The sequence below is a fragment of the Staurois parvus genome, unplaced genomic scaffold (assembly GCF_062004578.1).
Source record: "Staurois parvus isolate SC_StPar_1 unplaced genomic scaffold, SC_StPar_1.0 ptg000082l, whole genome shotgun sequence".
Classification (NCBI taxonomy): Eukaryota; Metazoa; Chordata; class Amphibia; order Anura; family Ranidae; genus Staurois; species Staurois parvus.
This window is the reverse complement of record NW_028317878.1, coordinates 4,290,582-4,310,665: the sequence shown is the minus strand read 5'-3', so window position 1 is coordinate 4,310,665 and position 20,084 is coordinate 4,290,582. Positions and strand designations below refer to the sequence as shown.

The following is a 20,084-nucleotide window of genomic DNA, read 5'->3' as shown; positions in this document are numbered from 1 at the left end:
ATGTTCTCCTAAATACCTGCCAACGTGGACCCGGGCTCCATAGCTTGGGAGAAGGACATAGCCATCTCCTTTGCAGAAGAAGACTGGGAACAGACTAATGTACTAGTGCATAAATGCTCACAAAATATATTCCCACAGATATAACTTTCACAGAAAATGGTACTGAACACCATCAAACTCCAATACATGCTGGTGCTGCAGATCTGCTATAGGCACATTTGGTACCCCTCTATTACCCACTAGTGAGAGTTCCACAAACTTAGTACCCACATCACCACTGCTGCACTGTACTTCATTCCTGCAGCTGTGGCTCCCACACACCCAGGGGTGGACTGACCATTTGGAAACTCGGGCACTGCCCGAGGGCCCGGGGTCAGTAGGGGGCCCCATGAGATGCCCCTGGTTCCTTTTTCATAGTCTTTTTTGAGTTTGGGCAAGGACAAAGGGGCCCCATGATCCCCTATTGCCCAGGGGCCCCATGAGTTGTCAGTCCGCCCCTGAGTATGCCCATACATTGGACTTTATGGCCATGCACAAGAGGCCTACAAATGAAGGCTGCTACTACAATGTCTAGCGGACTACATATTTACTACCATGATTTCAATTGAGCTTTAAGATAAACATTACAAAAAGAACTTAAATTGTTTAGTCAGTAAAAATGTTCTATACATTTTCCGTAACTGCAAAGGTGTAAATAAAGTCATGGGCTACAGAGTTACATATTAGCTCACAGATAAAAATGTAATCATAGCCATCTATATAAGGATTTAATAGCAGGGTTGCATATTAATATTGCCAGACTTTACACCTCCAAATCATAAATGTGTTTACAGCATGGGGTACTGTTACTGTAAATTTTATGATCCTTGTATTTGTTGTCTTGGACATAAAAGCATTGTATTACTTAAAAATGCTACTAGACCTTGGGGAATAGATGAATTATGTTCCCATAAATTCTGCTCAATATATAAAAGCTAATGCACCTCTTACAGTACCTTATATGAATATTGGGAATCAGTGAGGAGTTTCATAACCATAAAAACACAGCACCATGCTTGAAATAATATTCTTTGGGTCAATGGAACTCTAAACTGGCTTGTATTTTTATAAATTACTCTAACAGGTACAGTATATTTCTCTGGATAATAATAAACATAAATAGAAACATCCAGCTATAAATTAAATTGTATCTACTTTTAGGAACAAAAATATAATATGTTGCAGCTTACCAGTCCGTAGGTAAGGCAGCTGCATTAGCTTTCTTTTTGTTTAAATTTTTTTTCTATTTTCACCTGGTATTTTCTCTTGCCAAGAACACACTTCTGTCCTAGGATGACAACATCAACATACTGTATTATATCTATGGAGGGACAGCATTGTCACCCTAGGACAGAAAGTTTGTTAAAACTAAAGGATGCCTCATTCTCTCCTCTTCTCCATAACGTAGAGAGTGTTCTGTAGTTTACCAGAAGTGGGCATCTATAAAAAAGGACCCTTTTACATGGGATGAACTCCATTAAGATCAGCAGAGGATCTGTCCGCTGATACCCTGCTGATCAGAGCAGAGTGGCCAGATGACAGGTCTGTGTCCTCTCACTTTCTGCAGAGCAGCCATGGACAAAGCACACTCTGCTCTATAGACAATTGGGTGTACATGGACTCTGCTATCTATTTACACCTCAATTCCCTCCAATCTGGTGTGCCTAGACAGAGGCGGACACATTTCTATTTTTTAATTTTTTTTTATTATTTTTTTATTTTTAATGGACCGGATTGGAGGTAGGCAGGCATAAACTGACAAGTTGGTTTACATCCACCAGTCCATAGAGCCTGATCAGATCTGCCTGAAAAACCTGATCGAAACTTTGAGTTAAAGGTGCCTAACACTTCTTTACATATAATGGCATATTTTGGTATGATTGTATAATAGCATATTTTGTATTGTAACAGATTGGGGACAAAATAAGAGGCTTTTTGTTGTTAGCATTTGCATACAGTTTAATAATAATGGTCTAATGGAGAGATTACCATATTCATTATGAACAGCCAAAGTCTTTCTTGGGTTGTGGTCACACAAGTCCTGCATTGTATGTAGTCAAATATTGCAAAAAACCTTCTAGTTCTGAGGTCATCTGCATGTCTTGGTGAGTGTGTTTTAATGCATGTTGAGGTGCACACTGTTTATGCTCTTATGCTTTTCTACACACAATACACATTCATGTAGTAAATGCACCTGACTATTTAATAGAACAACCTAAGATTATGACATTTTGAGGAAAAAAACGTTTTCATAGATGATGGTTCATAAAACACATGTCAATATACACTGCTCAAAACAATTTTAAGGAACACTTTGAAAACACATCCGATCTCAATGGGAAAAAATATCATGCTGAATATCTATACTGACATGGACTGGGTAATGTGTTGGGAATGTAAGGGTGCCCCATCGTTTGATGGAAATGAAAATTATCAACCTACAGAGGACAGAATTCAAAGACACCCCAAAAATCAAAGTGAAAAAATGATGCAGCAGGCTAGTTCATTTTGCTGAAAGTCATTTGCAGCAACTCAAAATGGTACTCAGTAGTTTTTATGGCCCCCACGTGCTTGTATGCATGCCTGACAACATTGGGGCATGCTCCTAATGAGACAACGGATGGTGTCCTGGGGTATTTCCTCCCAAATCTGGACCAGGCCATCATTGAGCTCCTGGACAGTCTGAGCTGCAACCTGGCAGCGTTGGATGGACCGAAACATGGTATCCTAGAGGTGTTCTATTTAGGATTGAGGGCAGGCAAGCATAGGGGCCATTCAATAGTATCAATTCCTTCATCCTCCAGGAACTGCCTGCATACTCTCACTCTCACATGAGGCCGGGCATTGTCATGCACCAGGAGGAACCCAGGACCCACTGCACCAGTGTAGGGTCTGACAATGGGTCCAAAGATTTCATCCCGATACCTAATGGCAGTCAGGGTGCCATTGTCTAACCTGTTGAGGTCTGTGCATCCCTCCATGGATATGCCTCCCCAGACAATAACTGACCCATCACCAAAACGGTCATGCTGAATGATGTCACAGGCAACATAACAATCTCCCCAGCTTCTCCAGACCCTTTCACATCTGTCACATGTGCTCAGGGTGCACATGCTCTCATCTGTGAAAAGCACAGGGCACCAGTGGCGGATGTTCCAATTCTGGTGTTCAATGGCAAATGCCAATCAAGCTCTATGGTACCAGGTAGTGAGCAAAGGGCCCGCTAGAGGACGTCGAGCCCTCAGGCCACCCTCATGAAGTCTGTTTCTGATTGTTTGGTCAGAGGCATTCACACCAGTGGCCTGCTGGAGGTCATTCTGTAGGGCAGTTCTCATTCTTTTCCTCCCTGCACAAAGGAGCAGATACTAGTCCTACTGTTGGGTCAAGGACTTTTTACGGCCCTGTCCAGTTCTCCTAGAGCAGGGGTGGGCAAACTTTTTGACTTGAGGGCCGCAATGGGTTCATATATTGGACCCGGGGGCCGGACCAAGAGTAGATGAATGATGTGTATGTGTCATCCATAGTAAGTATAGTAATATTCCCCCATAGTAAGCATAGTAATTAATCCCCCATATAGTAATTCATCCCCCATATAGTAATTCATCCCCCATAGTAATTCATCCCCCATATAGTAATTCATCCCCCATAGTAATTCATCCCCCATATAGTAATTCATCCCCCATATAGTAATTCATCCCCCATAGTAATTCATCCCCCATATAGTAATTCATCCCCCATAGTAATTCATCCCCCATAGTAATTCATCCCCCATATAGTAATTCATCCCCCATAGTAATTCATCCCCCATATAGTAATTCATCCCCCATATAGTAATTCATCCCCCATAGTAATTCATCCCCCATATAGTAATTTATCCCCCATAGTAATTCATCCCCCATATAGTAATTCATCCCCCATAGTAATTCATCCCCCATATAGTAATTCATCCCCCCTATAGTAATTCATCCCCCATAGTAATTCATCCCCCATATAGTAATTCATCCCCCATATAGTAATTCATCCCCCCTATAGTAATTCATCCCCCATATAGTAATTCTATATGGGGGATGAATTACTAGATACGTCGAGGGGGACAGATCCTCATAGTAGACAGATTTTCATGCTACACCGGTCTTCAGGGCAGACTGTGAGAGGAGCCTAGCTCCGCGGGCCGGATTAAAAGGTCCGCCGGGCCGTATACGGCCCGCGGGCCGTAGTTTGCCCATTGCTGTCCTAGAGGAACTGACTGTCTCCTGAAATCTCCTCCATGCTCTTGAGACTGTGCTGGGAGACACAACAAACCTTCTGGCAATGGCATGATGTGCCATCCTGAAGGAGTTGGACTGCCTGTGCAACCTCTGTAGGGTCCAGGTATCGCCTCATGCTACCAGTAGTGATACTGACCCTAGCCAAATGCAAAACTAGTGAAAAACAGTCAGGAAAGATGAGTATGGAAAAAATGTCAGTGGCCTCCACCTGTAAAACCATTCCAGTTTTGGGGGTCGTCCCATTGTTGCCCATCTAGTGCACCTGTTGTTAATTTAATTAACACCAAAGCAGCTGAAACTGATTAACAACCCCCTCTGCTACTTAACTGACCAGATCAATATCCCAGGAGTTTAATTGACTTGATGCTATGCTCTGATTAAAAAGTGTCCCTTTAGTTTTTTGAGCAGTGTACTTTGCAACAGCAATGCAAGTGCAAATAGGTCTTGAAGAATGATGGAAGGACTTCATGATCTCTCACATGGGTTAAGGGATATTTATATCAGACTTGGCTGAATACTTTGAAATATAGTGGATATAGGGCATTATCATTTGGAAAGATGAAAATATCAGAAAGAAACAGTGTTCTCAGGGAGGGAGTTCATGGTCCTGTAAAACTACCTCATATGGTTTTGCTCATATGGCTATGCAGAGCAATCATCAGACCTAAAGACTAAGTTTAGTTAATTAATTTGAAAATAAAAAAAAGAGTACTAGGAACAGTACTCACATTTAATGGAAAAATCTATCAATGAAAAGTGCTCTATGAATAGAGGAGCGGACCTTTAATTTATCCTCGTGTATTTCCATTCACAGGGAGTGTTCCATTGATAGATGCTATAGTACGGCATCTATATATGGAGGAGGGGGCAGAAAAAGCTGAATCCAGGTCCAGCAGCTGTTTTAACCACCAGAACACTGGTGATGAGGATGGGGGTGGGGTTAAGGATTGAAGATTTCAGTTTACAGCCAGCAGCAGCACAAGAGTCACTTTTTCATTAAATGTAAGTACTACCTTGTGCTGATTTAAAAAGAAATAACTAAACATAGGCTTTAAAAGAGAAGTATGGGTTTCAGAAAAAAAACATTATACTCACCTGGGTGTATGCAGGATCGATCCGATGCTGTATCTGTCCCCCCCTGACTCTGCGCTGAGAATTGAGTGATCAAACACCACTGATTGCTCAGTTCTCTCCTCCTCTTTGAGCAGAGAGCAGTTACTATCAGTCATTGGCTCTCTGCTTTGCCCCTCCAGCGGTCACTGGTGTGCTGAGCTGTGGAGGGGGAAAGAGCGGCTGGCTAAGGCTCTCAGCATCTCACTGAGAGTCTGAGCCAGCTGCTGGTCCAGATTTCTGGGTGGATTTCAACCATGTGGTCAGAATCTTTTCAAAGCTTGGACCAGCTCTGTGACATCAGCCGACAGCAGGCTTTAGCCTGCTGTCAGCTGAAAACGGGTCACAGGAGTGCAGAACGAACTGCACTTCTGCAATCAATAGGAGAAGTACAGCCAAAAGAGCTTTGTGAAAACATCTCCTTTAAAGACTCCTAGAAGATGGCTGCCCATGTCATATCTGTTAACATTTTTCACAACTAGCCAGGAATATTATGAATTGAGGGCATATTTCTACAAATGAAGTAAAAGAGGGTAAAAAGTCTCATATATTACTAATTACTGTTATTAAAGAGTTCAGGTTTTTCAGTCTTGACACCAGGTTATGCACCTTTGTTCATTGGCCTTGGAAACAAACATCTTCCCTATAGCAGTTATAAATACCAGCCTATTCTTGTGTTAAATCTTTGTGAATTGAGCCTAAACCTGGCTGTACACCAGTAGATTTTTTGTATTCAATCTTCATACAGAAAAAAAATAGTGCATTCAGTGGCACCATTGCGAATTCAACAAAGTTTGCATGAACACCCTGAATAATTTATTTTGATCGATATGGTAATGTTTTGAATTCTATTCTTGATCTCAGGATGCACATTACGATGAGTATGATGTTTCCCAAAAGAAAAGCACATTCACAGGTATAGCATCTTTTTAAAGCCTGTTTTTAACAATTGCATACTGTTAAGGCTAACTAATGATTAGTTAAGTCAGTCTTTCTCCACCTTTTCAATACAGAGGAACCCTTGAAATAACTGTCTGGTTTCAGGGAACCCCTGCTAAAAATTACTATATCTACAACTCATGGTAAATTAGTGTGATGGTCAGTGGGAAGATGTCCCCTTACACTTTTTGTCATAGGGCAGAATTACCCCCTTACAGATAGCTAAAAAGATCAATGGTGTCAGTGGGAACTAATCTGAGAGGCAGAAATTGCTCATTGCTCAAGGAACCCCTAGCGACCTCCGGAGGAACCCTAGGGCTCCATGGAAACCTGGTTGAGGAACCCTAAGTTAAGTCCATAATTTAAATAACAAACACTAGGCCAATGAACCACAAGTCTAGAGTTCTTAATATTTCTAGAAAACTTTAGACATTATTTAAGAAAGGCAATAGCAATTTAAGTTTCGTTTGTAAATTGACATAATAAATATGTCCAGAGGAGATATGAACATATGCTCAAGGTGAAAAGAACTAAGACATTACTTAATTTTGATGCCAATTTAATTAACAATCAGAATGTCAAAACTGGATGCAAAATGACAGCAATTACAACATTATCTATCATAATATTTATGCAGCTATAGTGTTCTTTTTTTCCCTAAAACAAATGATGGGCTCTTGGAGCTGCCAGACAGGCAGTTACTGAATCTTCTCTTCTTCATTTCTTTGTTAATTAAGTTCCATGCATAACTAGACTGTGCCAAACTCTTACACAATGGTCTCAGCCTTGGACAATTGTCTTGTCATGTTAGAAAGATTTACTAAGGGCATGATAAAAACTATGTGAAGAATAACGAGGGAATTTTGTGCCTTTGATAAAGATTTAATGACCCCCATCAATCAAGAAACCCCCCAAAATACAGGCCACGCACTATTTATAATGATGTATCAACTTTCAAGTTTATGCTTTCTTTGCATGAACAGGAAATATCATAAATAAAATGTAACTGTAGCCATTAAAGTGGTTGTAAACCCTAGCATATACCCAGTGAGGAGACTGGCCTCAGGTGATACACTGAGATGAAACCTACATAAGTTGTACCTGTTTATTTGTAGCCATTTGTCCTGTACATCCTTGTAAAACTCAGAGATAAAGAGGATTTATCACAGACTCACAAAGCAGGGGGCGGGAGCTGCAGTTACACACTGTGTACAAGCTCTGACAGCTGATTGGAGGGAAGGGACACACCCCCTTCACACAGCACACAGGTTCAGAGCTGAGGTTGTCAATTAGTTGGAGGTCCCTCCCCTGTCACCTTTTATATCGCTTGTTGTCAGGAAAACTTGCCAGAAGTGACTCATGTTGATAAAAAATTAACTAGACAGCAGAGAAAAATGACATTTAGTGCTTTAGAGAAAGACAAGTAAGTACTAAAGAAATATGTGCTTTTTTTCAGATTTTATGTCTGAGGTTTACAACCACTTTAACCACTTGCCCTCCAGAGGATTTACCCCCTTCCTGACCAGGCCAGTTTTTGCGATACGATGCTGCGTTACTTTAACTGACAATTGCGTTGTCATGCAACGCTGTATATAAATGAAATGTATGTCCTTTTTCCCACAAATAGAGCTTTCTTTTGGTGGTATTTGATCACCTATGGATTTTTTATTTTTTGTGTTGTAAACAAAAAAAGACAGACAATTTTCCAATAAAAAAAATTTAAAAAATCAAATTTCTTCATAAATTTAGGCCAAAATGTATTCTGCTACATGTCTTTGCTAAAAAAAATGGCAATATGTATAAATTAATTGGTTTGCGTGAAAATTATAGCATCTACAAATGGCGGTATATATATATTCTGGAATTTTTTATTCTTTTTATATACTAGTAATGGTGGCGATCAACAAATTATAGCAGGACTGCGGCAGGCATTCTGACACTGGGGGGGGAAGGGGAACCGACTAACTGTCACTGACATCCCCAGTGACACTAATACCATGATCAGTGCTAATAAACAGCACTGACACTGTACTAATGATACTGGACAGGAAGGGGTTAACATTTGGGGAGATCAAAGAGTTAACTGTGTGCTGTTTTATTAGTGAGACATGCTGTTTTGCATCTGTTTTTGTATTTGTAAAAAAATCTGAAGAATATATTTAAAAAATATATATTTTTAAAAATATATATTTTTTAAATATTTTCTTCAGATTTTTTTTAACATATAAAAAAGTCATTTTGACATATATTTTTACATACATTTGTAAATGCATTTCAAAAATGTAGATTTGTATTTTTAAAGACATACAGTATATTTGAAATGTATTTTTAAAAATATTTTTTATATATTTTGTAATAAAAACGCATTTCAACATGCAGTATATATATATATATATATATATATATATATATAAAATTTATTTTTATTTTTATTTTTTTAAATATATTGAATATGGCCAAAATTGTAGCATTTCAAATATATGTCAATATATTTGGGAAGAATATTTTTAAAATTTATTTCAAATATATATTTCTTCCATATGGGTATACTTAGTACTTTGGATGTTGGGAGCATATGAATTATATATTTTCTTACCAGATATCTGGACGCTCCATTAGATGACATTGTTTTTAAGTACCTTATATGTGTATTTGTCTATATAAAAACCAAGTATTATGTACATGTACTTTATAAATAACTTTTACACTGTCTACAAATTTATTTTTTGATACCTTAATAAAATGTTGATAATCATACAGTAGGCCTCATATGCCATTGCAGTAACCACTTTCACCCATGCATGGGCCTTTACCCTGATGGTGGGTATTATTTTTTTCTTTATATACTTGTTATAGTTATTGCGGCAATGCTGAAGAAGAGAGTAGACCACTGTATATTAAATTATTGTGATCAACCCCATCCTACCTTTTTCTTTGATGTTGAACAGAGTGCTGGAGTAATAGAGAGGAAGTGGATGTAAACTGGGCAGCTATTAAAGTGAGCCTGTTGCTTTGCTCTGTATGATTCCCTGTTAGGGCGTAACAACTATTTTTTATTTTCCCCAAACAGGACCAGTGCCCCCCTATGTCTCTGTCTTGGGTAACCAGTCCTGCTTTCCTCCACCAACTACATTGTTAAACGTTCTATACTGGTGGCCATTTATAAAAAAAAATAATGCACAGACAAGGCTGTTGATATGACATACTGCACAAAATTTTAGTATGATCACCTTAGTGAAAAAAAGTGAAACTTATTATCTTTGTAATTATTTTCAACAATTAACAAGCTCTTCCCTGACCTATCATTTCCTTATAACATTTCATATACCTCTATTACACGTACCCAGGCCTCCTCGGGGCTGTAAGTTGGGATTTACAAAGCAGAGAGGATTCAGGAAGACTAAGTGGGAAAGACAGGTAGTGCCCTAACAAATAAATAACTCAATTTCAATGGATTTGGACTTTCCTTCAAGTTTTATTGGACTCACAATTTTAGGGTGATTTTCATGTTTTTTTTTGTATATATTGCTGTACACAATGTGATGGTGTTCTTAATAAGATATATATATTCAGTCAATAGTTCACATAAGTCATTTTTTGTATATATATGTTTTTACAGTTAATTTAATTTGGGTATTTGCACAAATAATATGATAATATTTTGATAAAGCAGGTTGGGTTGAGTGCAACACACTACAACTTCACATTTTAGAAAATATATCTTCTGTGGTGTTTGCAGGCTCACCTTTTTGCACTTTCTTTTTGCTTGGAATCTTTTTTGCACAGCTGTGCGGTTCCATTAAATAGTGATTATTGTAAATAAATAACTAAAACTATGCTTACGATATATGTTAAATGCATATCGGAGCCAACACATAGCTATAAGGCCAGCGATAAGCACATATATCTATAGAAAAAAGTGGTATAACTTGCCAGCTAATTATATTCCCAGTTTTAATTGCTGTCCTCGATATGCCACATATTTCTGCAGGAAAGTCTTACAGTTTTGGCTCATGTCTTGCCAAATTTTCTTGCTATGTCTTGCCAAATTTTCAGAGCCAGAGAACTAACCTCATAACAAACCTTGTTACTTACGCTCTTGTAATTCATTACTATGTTGTGATTGACTCATTTATACTGTTTATACCCTACCTATTAGGAAGGACACAGCCTCCCTCATACATAGTTGTAATATCTAGACAGTCCACAACACTAGCTAAGGGGCAAACACTGCCCTGTTCGTTTTGCGGTCGAACATTCAAACATAACGAAAGTTCAACCGAGAACTTCGAGCAGAGGGGACAATTCACTAAGTGGTATCTTACTATATCTGAGTATGTGGTAAGATACCACGCAGCTACTAAACACATTCTTTTTTGTTTCAGCTGTCAGCACGGTTCCCCGTTGGCAGCTGAATGTAAAAAGAACTGCAGGCATTGCCTGGCAATTAAAAAATTAAAGAAAATGCGTGGGGTCCCCCCTCCATCCATACCAAGCCCTTTGGGTCTGGAATGCATTTTGTGGGGAACACTCATGCCAAAATTTTTTTGTTAATGGTATGGGGGCCCCCCAAAATCCACACCAGACCCTTATCCAAGCATGCAGCCTGTCAGGTCAGGAAAGAGGGGGACGAGGGAGCACCCCCCCTCCTGAACGATACCAGGCCACGTGTCCTGAACATGGGGGAGTTGGGGGAGTACTTTGGGGCAGGGGAGCTCCCCCCAAAGCACTTTGTCCCTATGTTGATGGGGACAAGGGCCTCTTCCCCACAAATGTGGGTGGGGGGCATAATGGAATCTGGAAGCCTCCTTTAATAAGGGGGCCCCCAGATCCCAGTGCCCTCATATGAATGAGTATGGAGTACATGGTACCGCTACCCATTAAAAAAAAAAGTGTAGTGTAAAAATGACAGGAGACAGTCTTTAACAAGTCCTTTATCAAAAAGAAAAATTTAAAAAATATCCCCCAGAGTAGATCCTACGTCAATCACGATGCCCGCCCTCATCACCGAACCGAAGAAAGAGAAGTAAAAAAACCCATCCGCTCTAAACTCTGGGTCCCGCCATCTGACAACTGCACCGTGATAACAGTTCTTAAATAATGTGATGGTGTCACAAGAGAGCTGGGTCACCCCAACCCCCTGGTAACATCATCATATGATGTGATTGGCCAAAGCATTGCACCTGACCTGCGTCAGGTGCATTGCTTTGGACAATCACAATGCACTGTCAGTGCGCAGTGCATTGTGGGGCGCGGCAGGCAAACAGGCTGCCGAACGCCCTTGCCATTCGTGTGTTCACTGAATTAAATTCAATTCGAACATAGAGCCCATCTTTACTATTGACTACGGTGAATAGATCTTCATGCACTGGAGGATATTTACTAATCTATTTACCAGTTTTAGTAAGTCAACCCCAATGTGTCCTTCTACCAGCACCTACTATAACTGTGGCTTCTAGTTACAGTCTGGTATCAGCATGTTTTCAACCTATATTTTTTTCTCGCCTTAGCATAAGTCCCCACTGTCATATACGTTTCCATGGATGTGCTGAAAGTGTATTCAGTGGGGGTTATTTATTTGGCACACTGAAGTGTACAAATTCTGGTATACTGAAACCAATCAGCTTCCAGGATTTATTGCTAGAGCTTAATTGAACAAGCTGAAGTGAGAGTGCTGATTGGCTACCATGCAAAGCTGCACCAGATTCTGAGTGCTCCGGTTTTAGTAAATCTCCATCTGTGAGTGCCATGATATAGTCAAGTACACTAAGAATTCTGGCAAATACCAGAGTTGCCAAATTACCAGTCTGCTATACATGGATAAAACATATATTTATTATGCTGCTGACAGATTACAACTGTGTGACACATCAATCTATGATCAGCAATGGTAATTTCAGACTGGTACTCCATTATATAAAGTGGCCTTTAAATCAGATGCTTTGAACAGATATGGGCAAACTTCCTTTTCTCTCTACCAATGATTTTTTTTTTGTGACTCTAAGGGGAAATTTACTAAAGCTGGTGCACTCAGAATCTGGTGCTGTGCATGGTAGCCAATCAGCTTGTTCAATTAAACTTTGACAATAAAACCTGGAAGCTGATTGGTTTCTATACAGAGCTGCACCAAATGCATGCTCCAGGTTTAGTAAATCCCCTTAGTTGTAATACTTGACAGCTTATCTACTGATTCTTTGAGACTCTGTTATACAGGTGAAGCTTGAAAAATTAGAATATCATGCAAAAGTTCATTTATTTCAGTAATGCAACTTAGAAGGTGAAACTAATATATGAGATAGACTCATTACATGCAAAGCAAGATAGTTCAAGCCATGATTTGTCATAATTGTGATGATGATTATGGCTTACAGCTCATGAAAACCCCAATCCAAAATCTCAGAAAATTAGAATATTACATGCAATCAACAAAACAAGGATTGTACATAGAACAATATCGGACTTCTGAAAAGTATAAGCATGTATATGTACTCAGTACTTGGTTTGGGCCCCTTTTGCAGCAATTACTGCCTCAATGCAGCGTGGCATGGAAGCTATCAGCCTGTGGCACTGCTGAGGTGTTAGGGAAGACCAGGATGCTTCAATAGCGGCCTTCAGCTCTTCTGCATTGTTCGGTCTCATGTCTCTCATCTTTCTCTTCGCAATGCCCCATAGATTCTCTATGGGGTTCAGGTCAGGTGAGTTTGCTGGCCAATCAAGCACAGTAATCCAACGGTCATTGAATCAGGTTTTAGTGTTTTTGGCAGTGTGGACAGGTGCCAAGTCCTGCTGGAAAATGAAGTCAACATCCCCATAAACCTCGTCTGCGGAAGGAAGCATGAAGTGCTCCAAAATCTCCTGGTAGATGGCTGCGTTGACCCTGGACTTAATGAAGCACAGTGGACCAACACCAGCAGATGACATGGCTCCCCAAATCAACACAGACTGTGGAAACTTCACACTGGACTTCAAGCATCTTGCAATGTGTGCCTCTCCATTCTTCCTCCATACTCTGGGTCCTTGGTTTCCAAATGAGATGCAAAAGTTGCTCTCATCAAAAAAGAGGACTTTGGACCAATGAGCAACAGACCAGGTATGTTTTTATTTAGCCCAGTTAAGATGCTACTGACGTTATTTGTTGTTCAGGAGCAGCTTGACAAGACGAATACGACATTTGAAGCCCATGTCCAAGATCCGTCCGTGTGTGGTGGCTCTTGATGCACTGACTCCAGCCTCAGTCCACTCCTTGTGAAAGTCCCCGACACTTTTGAATGGCCTTTTCCTGACAATCCTCTCCAGGCTGCGGTCATCCCTGCTGCTTGTGCACCTTTTTCTTCCACACTTTTCCCTTCCACATAACTTTCTATTATTTGTACTTTGATACAGCACTTTGGGAACATCCAACTTCTTTTGCAATTCCCTTTTGAGGCTTTCCCTCCTTATGGAGGGTGTCAATGATGGTTTTCTGAACAACTGTCAGGTCAGCAGTCTTTCCCATGATTGTGATTCCTACTGAACCAGACAGAGAGACCATTAAAAGGCTCAGGAACCCTTTGCAGGTGTTATGGCTTAATTAGCTGATTAGTGGGACACGTTGAGCCTAAAATATTGCATCTTTTCACAATATTCTAATTTTCTGAGATTGTGGATTTGGGGTTTTCATGAGCTGTAAGCCATAATCATCACATTTATGACAAATCACAGCTTGAACTATCTTGCTTTGCATGTAATGAGTCTATCTCATATATTAGTTTGACCTTTTAAGTTGCATTACTGAAATAAATTAACTTTTGCACGATATTCTAATTTTTTGAGTTTCACCTGTATACTGGAAAATAAAAAATATATATTATTTTTAGGAACTTAATATGTACAGTCTGGAGGAAAAGAAGGGAAAGGGGAGGCATGACTGAAACATGATTGAAAAATTTAAATACATCAAAATGGTGAATAATGTTCAGGAGGGCAGTATTTTCAATATGAAACTAAGATCAAGAACATGACATCAAACTAGCAGGAGGAAAGTTCAAAACTAATTGTAGAAATTATTATTTTACTGAAAGGGTAGTTAATGCTTAGAAAAGACTTCCAATGGAGGTGATAAGTTAGTCAAATGGAAGTGGATTTAAACATGCATGGGACAAACAGAAATATACTCAAAAATATAAAAAAAAGACACGTATAAACTAGTTAAAAAATGGGACAGACTCGATGGATGACTTGGTCTTTTTTCTGCCATCACTCTTTTATGTTTCTATATGTCTACAAAATGATTTAAAGGACATAAAAATAAAGTGAAATGACCAGTGTTATAGATAGAAATATATTATAAACATTTAATAGATCATCTGTTTTATATACATTACTGAATGCCCTACACTTTGTTTATTTGATTTCTAAAACAGTTTTTCTGCTCATCACATAGCAGAGGATGGTAAACAAAATTAGCTTGGGGATAACAGCGAGTGGATGCCGCTGATGGATCGGGGATTATTTGAGAAGCACACTGTGGCGACACAAAATGTCATTGTTAATACATCGTAATTAATGGAAGTTTTATTGTGGGATCTAACCGCATGACAGTGTACATGGGAAAAGTATGTGAGGTTGCTGTTACTTTATTGTAGGAAGCAAGTTACTTTGAAGATTGTGCAGTCATATTTCATAAATCATAGTCATAGAGGCATTGAAGGGAACACCACGAACAGAAGCTGACATGTTGTTCATAATGAACATTTGCTGGTTTCCAAAGTGTTTATCGAGTACATTCCTTTTACCAAAGTACATTCCTTTGGCTTACCTTAGCCAAAGCAAAACAAAAGCACTGAAAACTACACTAGTAAACTAAGACTTGTCCACGTTTTACTACTATTCAATGTGACCATAAACATGTACAAATGGCTTCCAAAGTTTTAGTAACAAATACTTTGTCAAAACATGTATGATTTAAAGGCAACTTGTGATTTGCCCATGGACGGTCAAAGCACAAGTTCACTGTAAAAATATTTTTTTAAATTAATACTTTAAAAGAAAATCACTTTAATAAAACATTAAAGGTATAATTAAAAAGACATAATGACTTAGTACAGACAAAACATATTTAGTCCCATTGAGAAATAATATTGCCAAAATTATTAAACATCTTGATTACCTTTCACATATGTGAGAACATCTTCCAGGGTAATGATAGCAAACACTTTGGTAAAACGTGTGATTTAAGGAGAACCTACCTTGACGAGGCAATGTGGCTTCCACAAGGCAAATTTTGTGCAACTAAAACTTATTTTTACTGCAAATTCATAGGCAGTGTAATTTTTTTTTTTTTGCTAGCTGATAAGTGGTAGCATGCTGGGAAAAGATTTGTTTTGTTTGCTTTGTGCAAAGCCCTTCAATGTGCACCTTCCATTAAAAGCTAATTACAAACTGGGGGGGTTGCTACTTTTGTTTAACCTGTGTAGTGTCAATACATGGCAGCTCACAGGTTTACTTTAAAAGAGTGTGGTTGAAATATTAAAGGTACAGTTTAAAAAGCATAATAACATAGTATAGCCAAAACATATTTAATGCCATCACAAAAAAAAATTCCAAAATGATTGAAAATCCTAATTAAGTCCAAAAAACAGATACACAGTTGGTGAATATGGTAATAATAAATGTGTCTACGGACACTGAAGAATATTTGCCCCACCAGGCTCTTTATGGATGGATCAGGAATTGTTTTGTACTTCTAACCACTCTCAGGTTCTTTCAAGGCAGATTCACACCACAGCATGCATGTTAGCACATATGCCCTGCATTGTGTTTTTATGTGCGCTCTCCATGTGCACACATTTCTTTCTTTTCATAACTTGCACCACAGTCCATTGCACAACTTGCTGCAGTGAGATAAAATGCAGCATGTAGGTATGCTTTGTGACAATACAAGACAGGACTATTTTCCTTGTCTATGCTTTGAGACTGCATTGACAAATATGGAAAAGCACCCTCACCGATGCTTCTGGAGCCTGCTTAGGGAAAGGTTAATCGGCCACGACAGACTTTCCTGGTGAACCACTACTGTTTACCCTGAGCCAGACTAGTGCCTCCATAGGTACAAATGTTAAAAGATGTCTCACTTTCAATATTTTTTTATTACAATTTTTACAAAATACAAAGCGTAACCCGTGTTAATGAGTAGGTAAGTAAAATGTATTGATACATTTTCAAATAGTAACCAAACCACCAAGTGTCAGGAGGGAAGAACAAATGAAGTAGAAAACAATTTATTCTGGGTTACAAGCAACCATTACATCAATAGTTAGCATTGTACCTAAGAACACAGACCAAGCACTAATTGGCTGCCAAAAGGCACTGGTAAGCTTAATTCAGGAGTCAGGTCTGCCAAACGAGAAAACAAAGAAATATGTAAACAGAGGCTCCACGACAGGGGGGGCAAAGAAGATAGAAAAGGAAAAGATGTATGGAAAGAGAGGAGGAAGGATGTCAGGGACACCACAGCCGGAGCCCTAGGACTTCAGGGCCTATAACGATGCGTAACTTGCTCTAGAAATAGATGTTAAAAGATGTTTCATTAGAAAGATTGCTCAGCTGCTGGGAAAATGTCTCAACTTAGCTTACGTATCTTTACATTTCTGTCTCTGTTGGTGTAACAATGTACATATAAATACATGATGCCACTCATCCAGTCACTAAGATCAATGTGTAAAAAATAACATGATTAAAATTATTATTAGGAATAATTAAATATAAATTATTATCCTGATATCCCTTTTCAGTTTTTGATAGAATAGGGAAGAATTAGGACCCCTGTCATGTTATTATTGCTTCATTTGCCCCAATTAGATAATCTATCCCTCTCTATTTGTCCTGGTAACCATTGTTACAGAAAGTGATGGGAAATGCAAAATTTTACAGTTGGTCACCCAAACAAGGGGAATGGGAAATCGGCCAAATGGGACCTCTATTTCAGTGATGGGGAATTCCTTTCTAGATGTTTCCTCTCACTTTCTGTTGCATTTCTGGAACAGGAAATTAAGGGAGTCATCCCCAATCGGAAACAAATAACAACTAAAAAATAAATAGCTGATGGTGTCAATAATCTTTCCTAACTCTATCCAAATTGAACAAAATGGGCACATCAGGCAGCAGCCGACCTTTGCTTATGTGACCAAAGCATAGTAAAATTGACAAAGCAAGCATTTGTGTACTGGCATTTTGTACAGTTTATTGAATGCAAGCCACCAACACCTCACACTAGCAGGCTGGCTAATGTCAAAATTGCTAGTTTAAGTTTGTGAGATTAGGTGAAACCGGGCACATTGAAGTTTCTGTACAGATGCCTATGTACTAATGTTGCTAATGTATTATCTTACATTTGACGAATATCTTTTGGAATACTGCTTTTGTGAAGTGGTCTTAGGTGACCTCTCTAGTATCCACTGTTTGTGAAAATATTTTCTAATGATTACCATCTTCTTTGAAAGGGAAACTAAAACATAACATAGAATACATCATTAGGTACTAGTGGGCATCTTATAATAATTGTTCATTATCTGCGCTTTACATTGGATTTAAGCCAAATCCTAAGGCATGCATAAACAGACTTTTAAGTTGATTCCTGTTATTAGGTTCAGTTTGCACATGTGATTGTGTTTCACTGACAAAGCCATTTATTACTTTGACTGTGAAGACAATTTCTGCAAGAGATAGAAGTTTAGGTAGCACAAGTAGTACTGATGAGAATGCCAAGAGTTCCTTCATACCATTTTTCAAACAATAGCAGCAGCCAGACCATTGTTCCACAAAACAGTGTGGTGGTATAACTTACCTTGCTGAGAATATATATGATATCACCATGTTTAAAGGACAGTTCATCTGGATGATCTGCCATGCAGTCCCATAATCCTCTGTAATAATTAACATAATCTGTCTCTTTACCTGGAAAGAAAGAAGAGACAAAGTTCAGATAATGGAAACCTACCAACTGAAGATATCAGAGTAAACATAGGATAATGGCAGGCCTATACAATGTATCACTCTCTCAGGGCCTTACAAAATATCCAGTTTTTCTGAGCATAGACAGAAACAATCCCCCACAATGTAGCCTTTCATGCTTGAACAAGCAATCACCAGAGGAGGGCTTTGTGTTTCTATTTTCACTATAGGGTCACTTTAAGGGGAACTTTATTGTGTTATCTCTTAAATAGTAATTTCATGAAGATTCTTTAAAGTGAGGTTTTCTTTGTTTTTGTTAAAATATTGGTATGGAATCTTTTTTACCAGTTAACACTTACCTTGCGAAACATGTTTCCAAAAGGAGACTGCCTACATGTTGGGATGCACCATGTGTATACCTGACTAAGCCGGATGGTCCCATCTCTTCAGTCAAGATGGGAGCGATATGTCCCTGTTGATTGACTCACTATACAGTCTGTAAAAGGTGATTACCATGCTGTTCGGGTCTGAATGGGTCCAGGTCAGTGTCAGAGCTTACAACAGGTTAATTACTTTCTCCCCTCCTTCATGTGACAGCATTCAGGCCTGACAATTGACCTTTCAGAGCAGAACACTGCATTCTGGGAGAATGCTCCCTTATATCAGCAAGTACCAGGGTTCCTGCATGCAAACAATCAGCCTCAGATCAAGTTGAACATGAGTATCAGCAGAAGGGGGAGAAGGCATAGCAAGACAACCTCTCACTTTACCCAGAGTAGACCTGGCACTTTACCCAGAGTTTTTTTAAAGGCATGAAAAGTACAGTAGATTTGCCGTTTTCCATTGGACAATGGGTGGTGGGTGAGGCTAAGGACAGTGTTAGCCCCAAATTTTAAAAATGGAGCCCTTTGTAGAAAACTGACACTAAAATCAGAGGGAAACACAGAAGACATTTTTCTTAACTTTAGCTAGACTTTTAGGTTTAGTTTAAAATGCCAAATAGGCTCACTTTACAATCTATATAAGGTGTAGGCAGTGTTGGCACACCAACTGTTGTTACACAGTTCCCATGAGGCATTGCAACCCTGACAGCCATAGGCATACCTTCCAAAGAGTATGATGGGATTTGTAGTTTTACCACAGCTTTTTTATTAACCCGTGATGGTGCTCACAAACTAATCACTTAAATTCACAAAAAAAGTGTATGTAAAAAACACAAGAAAAGCACACTCTACCCTGACCCCCAAACCCCACCCCCACCCCCAGAGGTGCAAGTCTCAACTTGGTTCACCTTTCCCAAAGGCCTGTCAGGCCCCTCTCCTCACTGTCAGCCAAAGCCGACCACCAAGTACTAGGTAAGGAGTTCTCCTGAAGAGAGGAACCTGAAGGCCACACATCCTCCCCATAGACTTCAGGGTAGGCTCAAGGACCCACACTCTCCATCCAAGTGAAAGAAACACAGACAAAAGTGCAAAGTGACAAAATGTGACCAAAAAAATGAACAAATAGTGCTGGTGCAGGTGCACTGCCTAGGCCTTGTGGTCTGGAAGCAAAAATTGCCTCAGACTTAGCCAAAAGGCCTAGCCCATAGGGTGCAGTGCAGAAAAAATGAATGGTGATGTGGTGATGCGACCTTGTGTCTGTTTTTCAATTCCATAGTGTTACTGAGAGGCTCCCCTGGGGCAACCAGCTCCCATGGGGTACAGACTGGAGTGCCAATGTTGCCTACTCCTGGTCTATATCCCTGTTTTAGGCACAGTGATGGCATCAATGTGTCACTGCACATCTCTATGCAAT

General features: G+C 39.3%; 1 protein-coding gene across 3 annotated transcripts in view; it reads right to left on the bottom strand.

Moving 5' to 3' along the window:
* Positions 1-20,084, bottom strand: part of SKAP2 (src kinase associated phosphoprotein 2) — a 344,778-nt gene that overhangs the window by 40,144 nt on the left and 284,550 nt on the right. For 2 of the 3 annotated variants that reach the window (XM_089669914.1, XM_089669913.1), the window contains exon 11: positions 18,181-18,290. In XM_089669914.1, the coding sequence (XP_089526040.1) occupies positions 18,181-18,290 (110 nt within the window). Of the gene's footprint in view, positions 1-16,464; positions 16,896-18,180; positions 18,291-20,084 lie in introns of those variants that run through there. The other variant, XM_089669915.1, reaches the window with a different exon arrangement.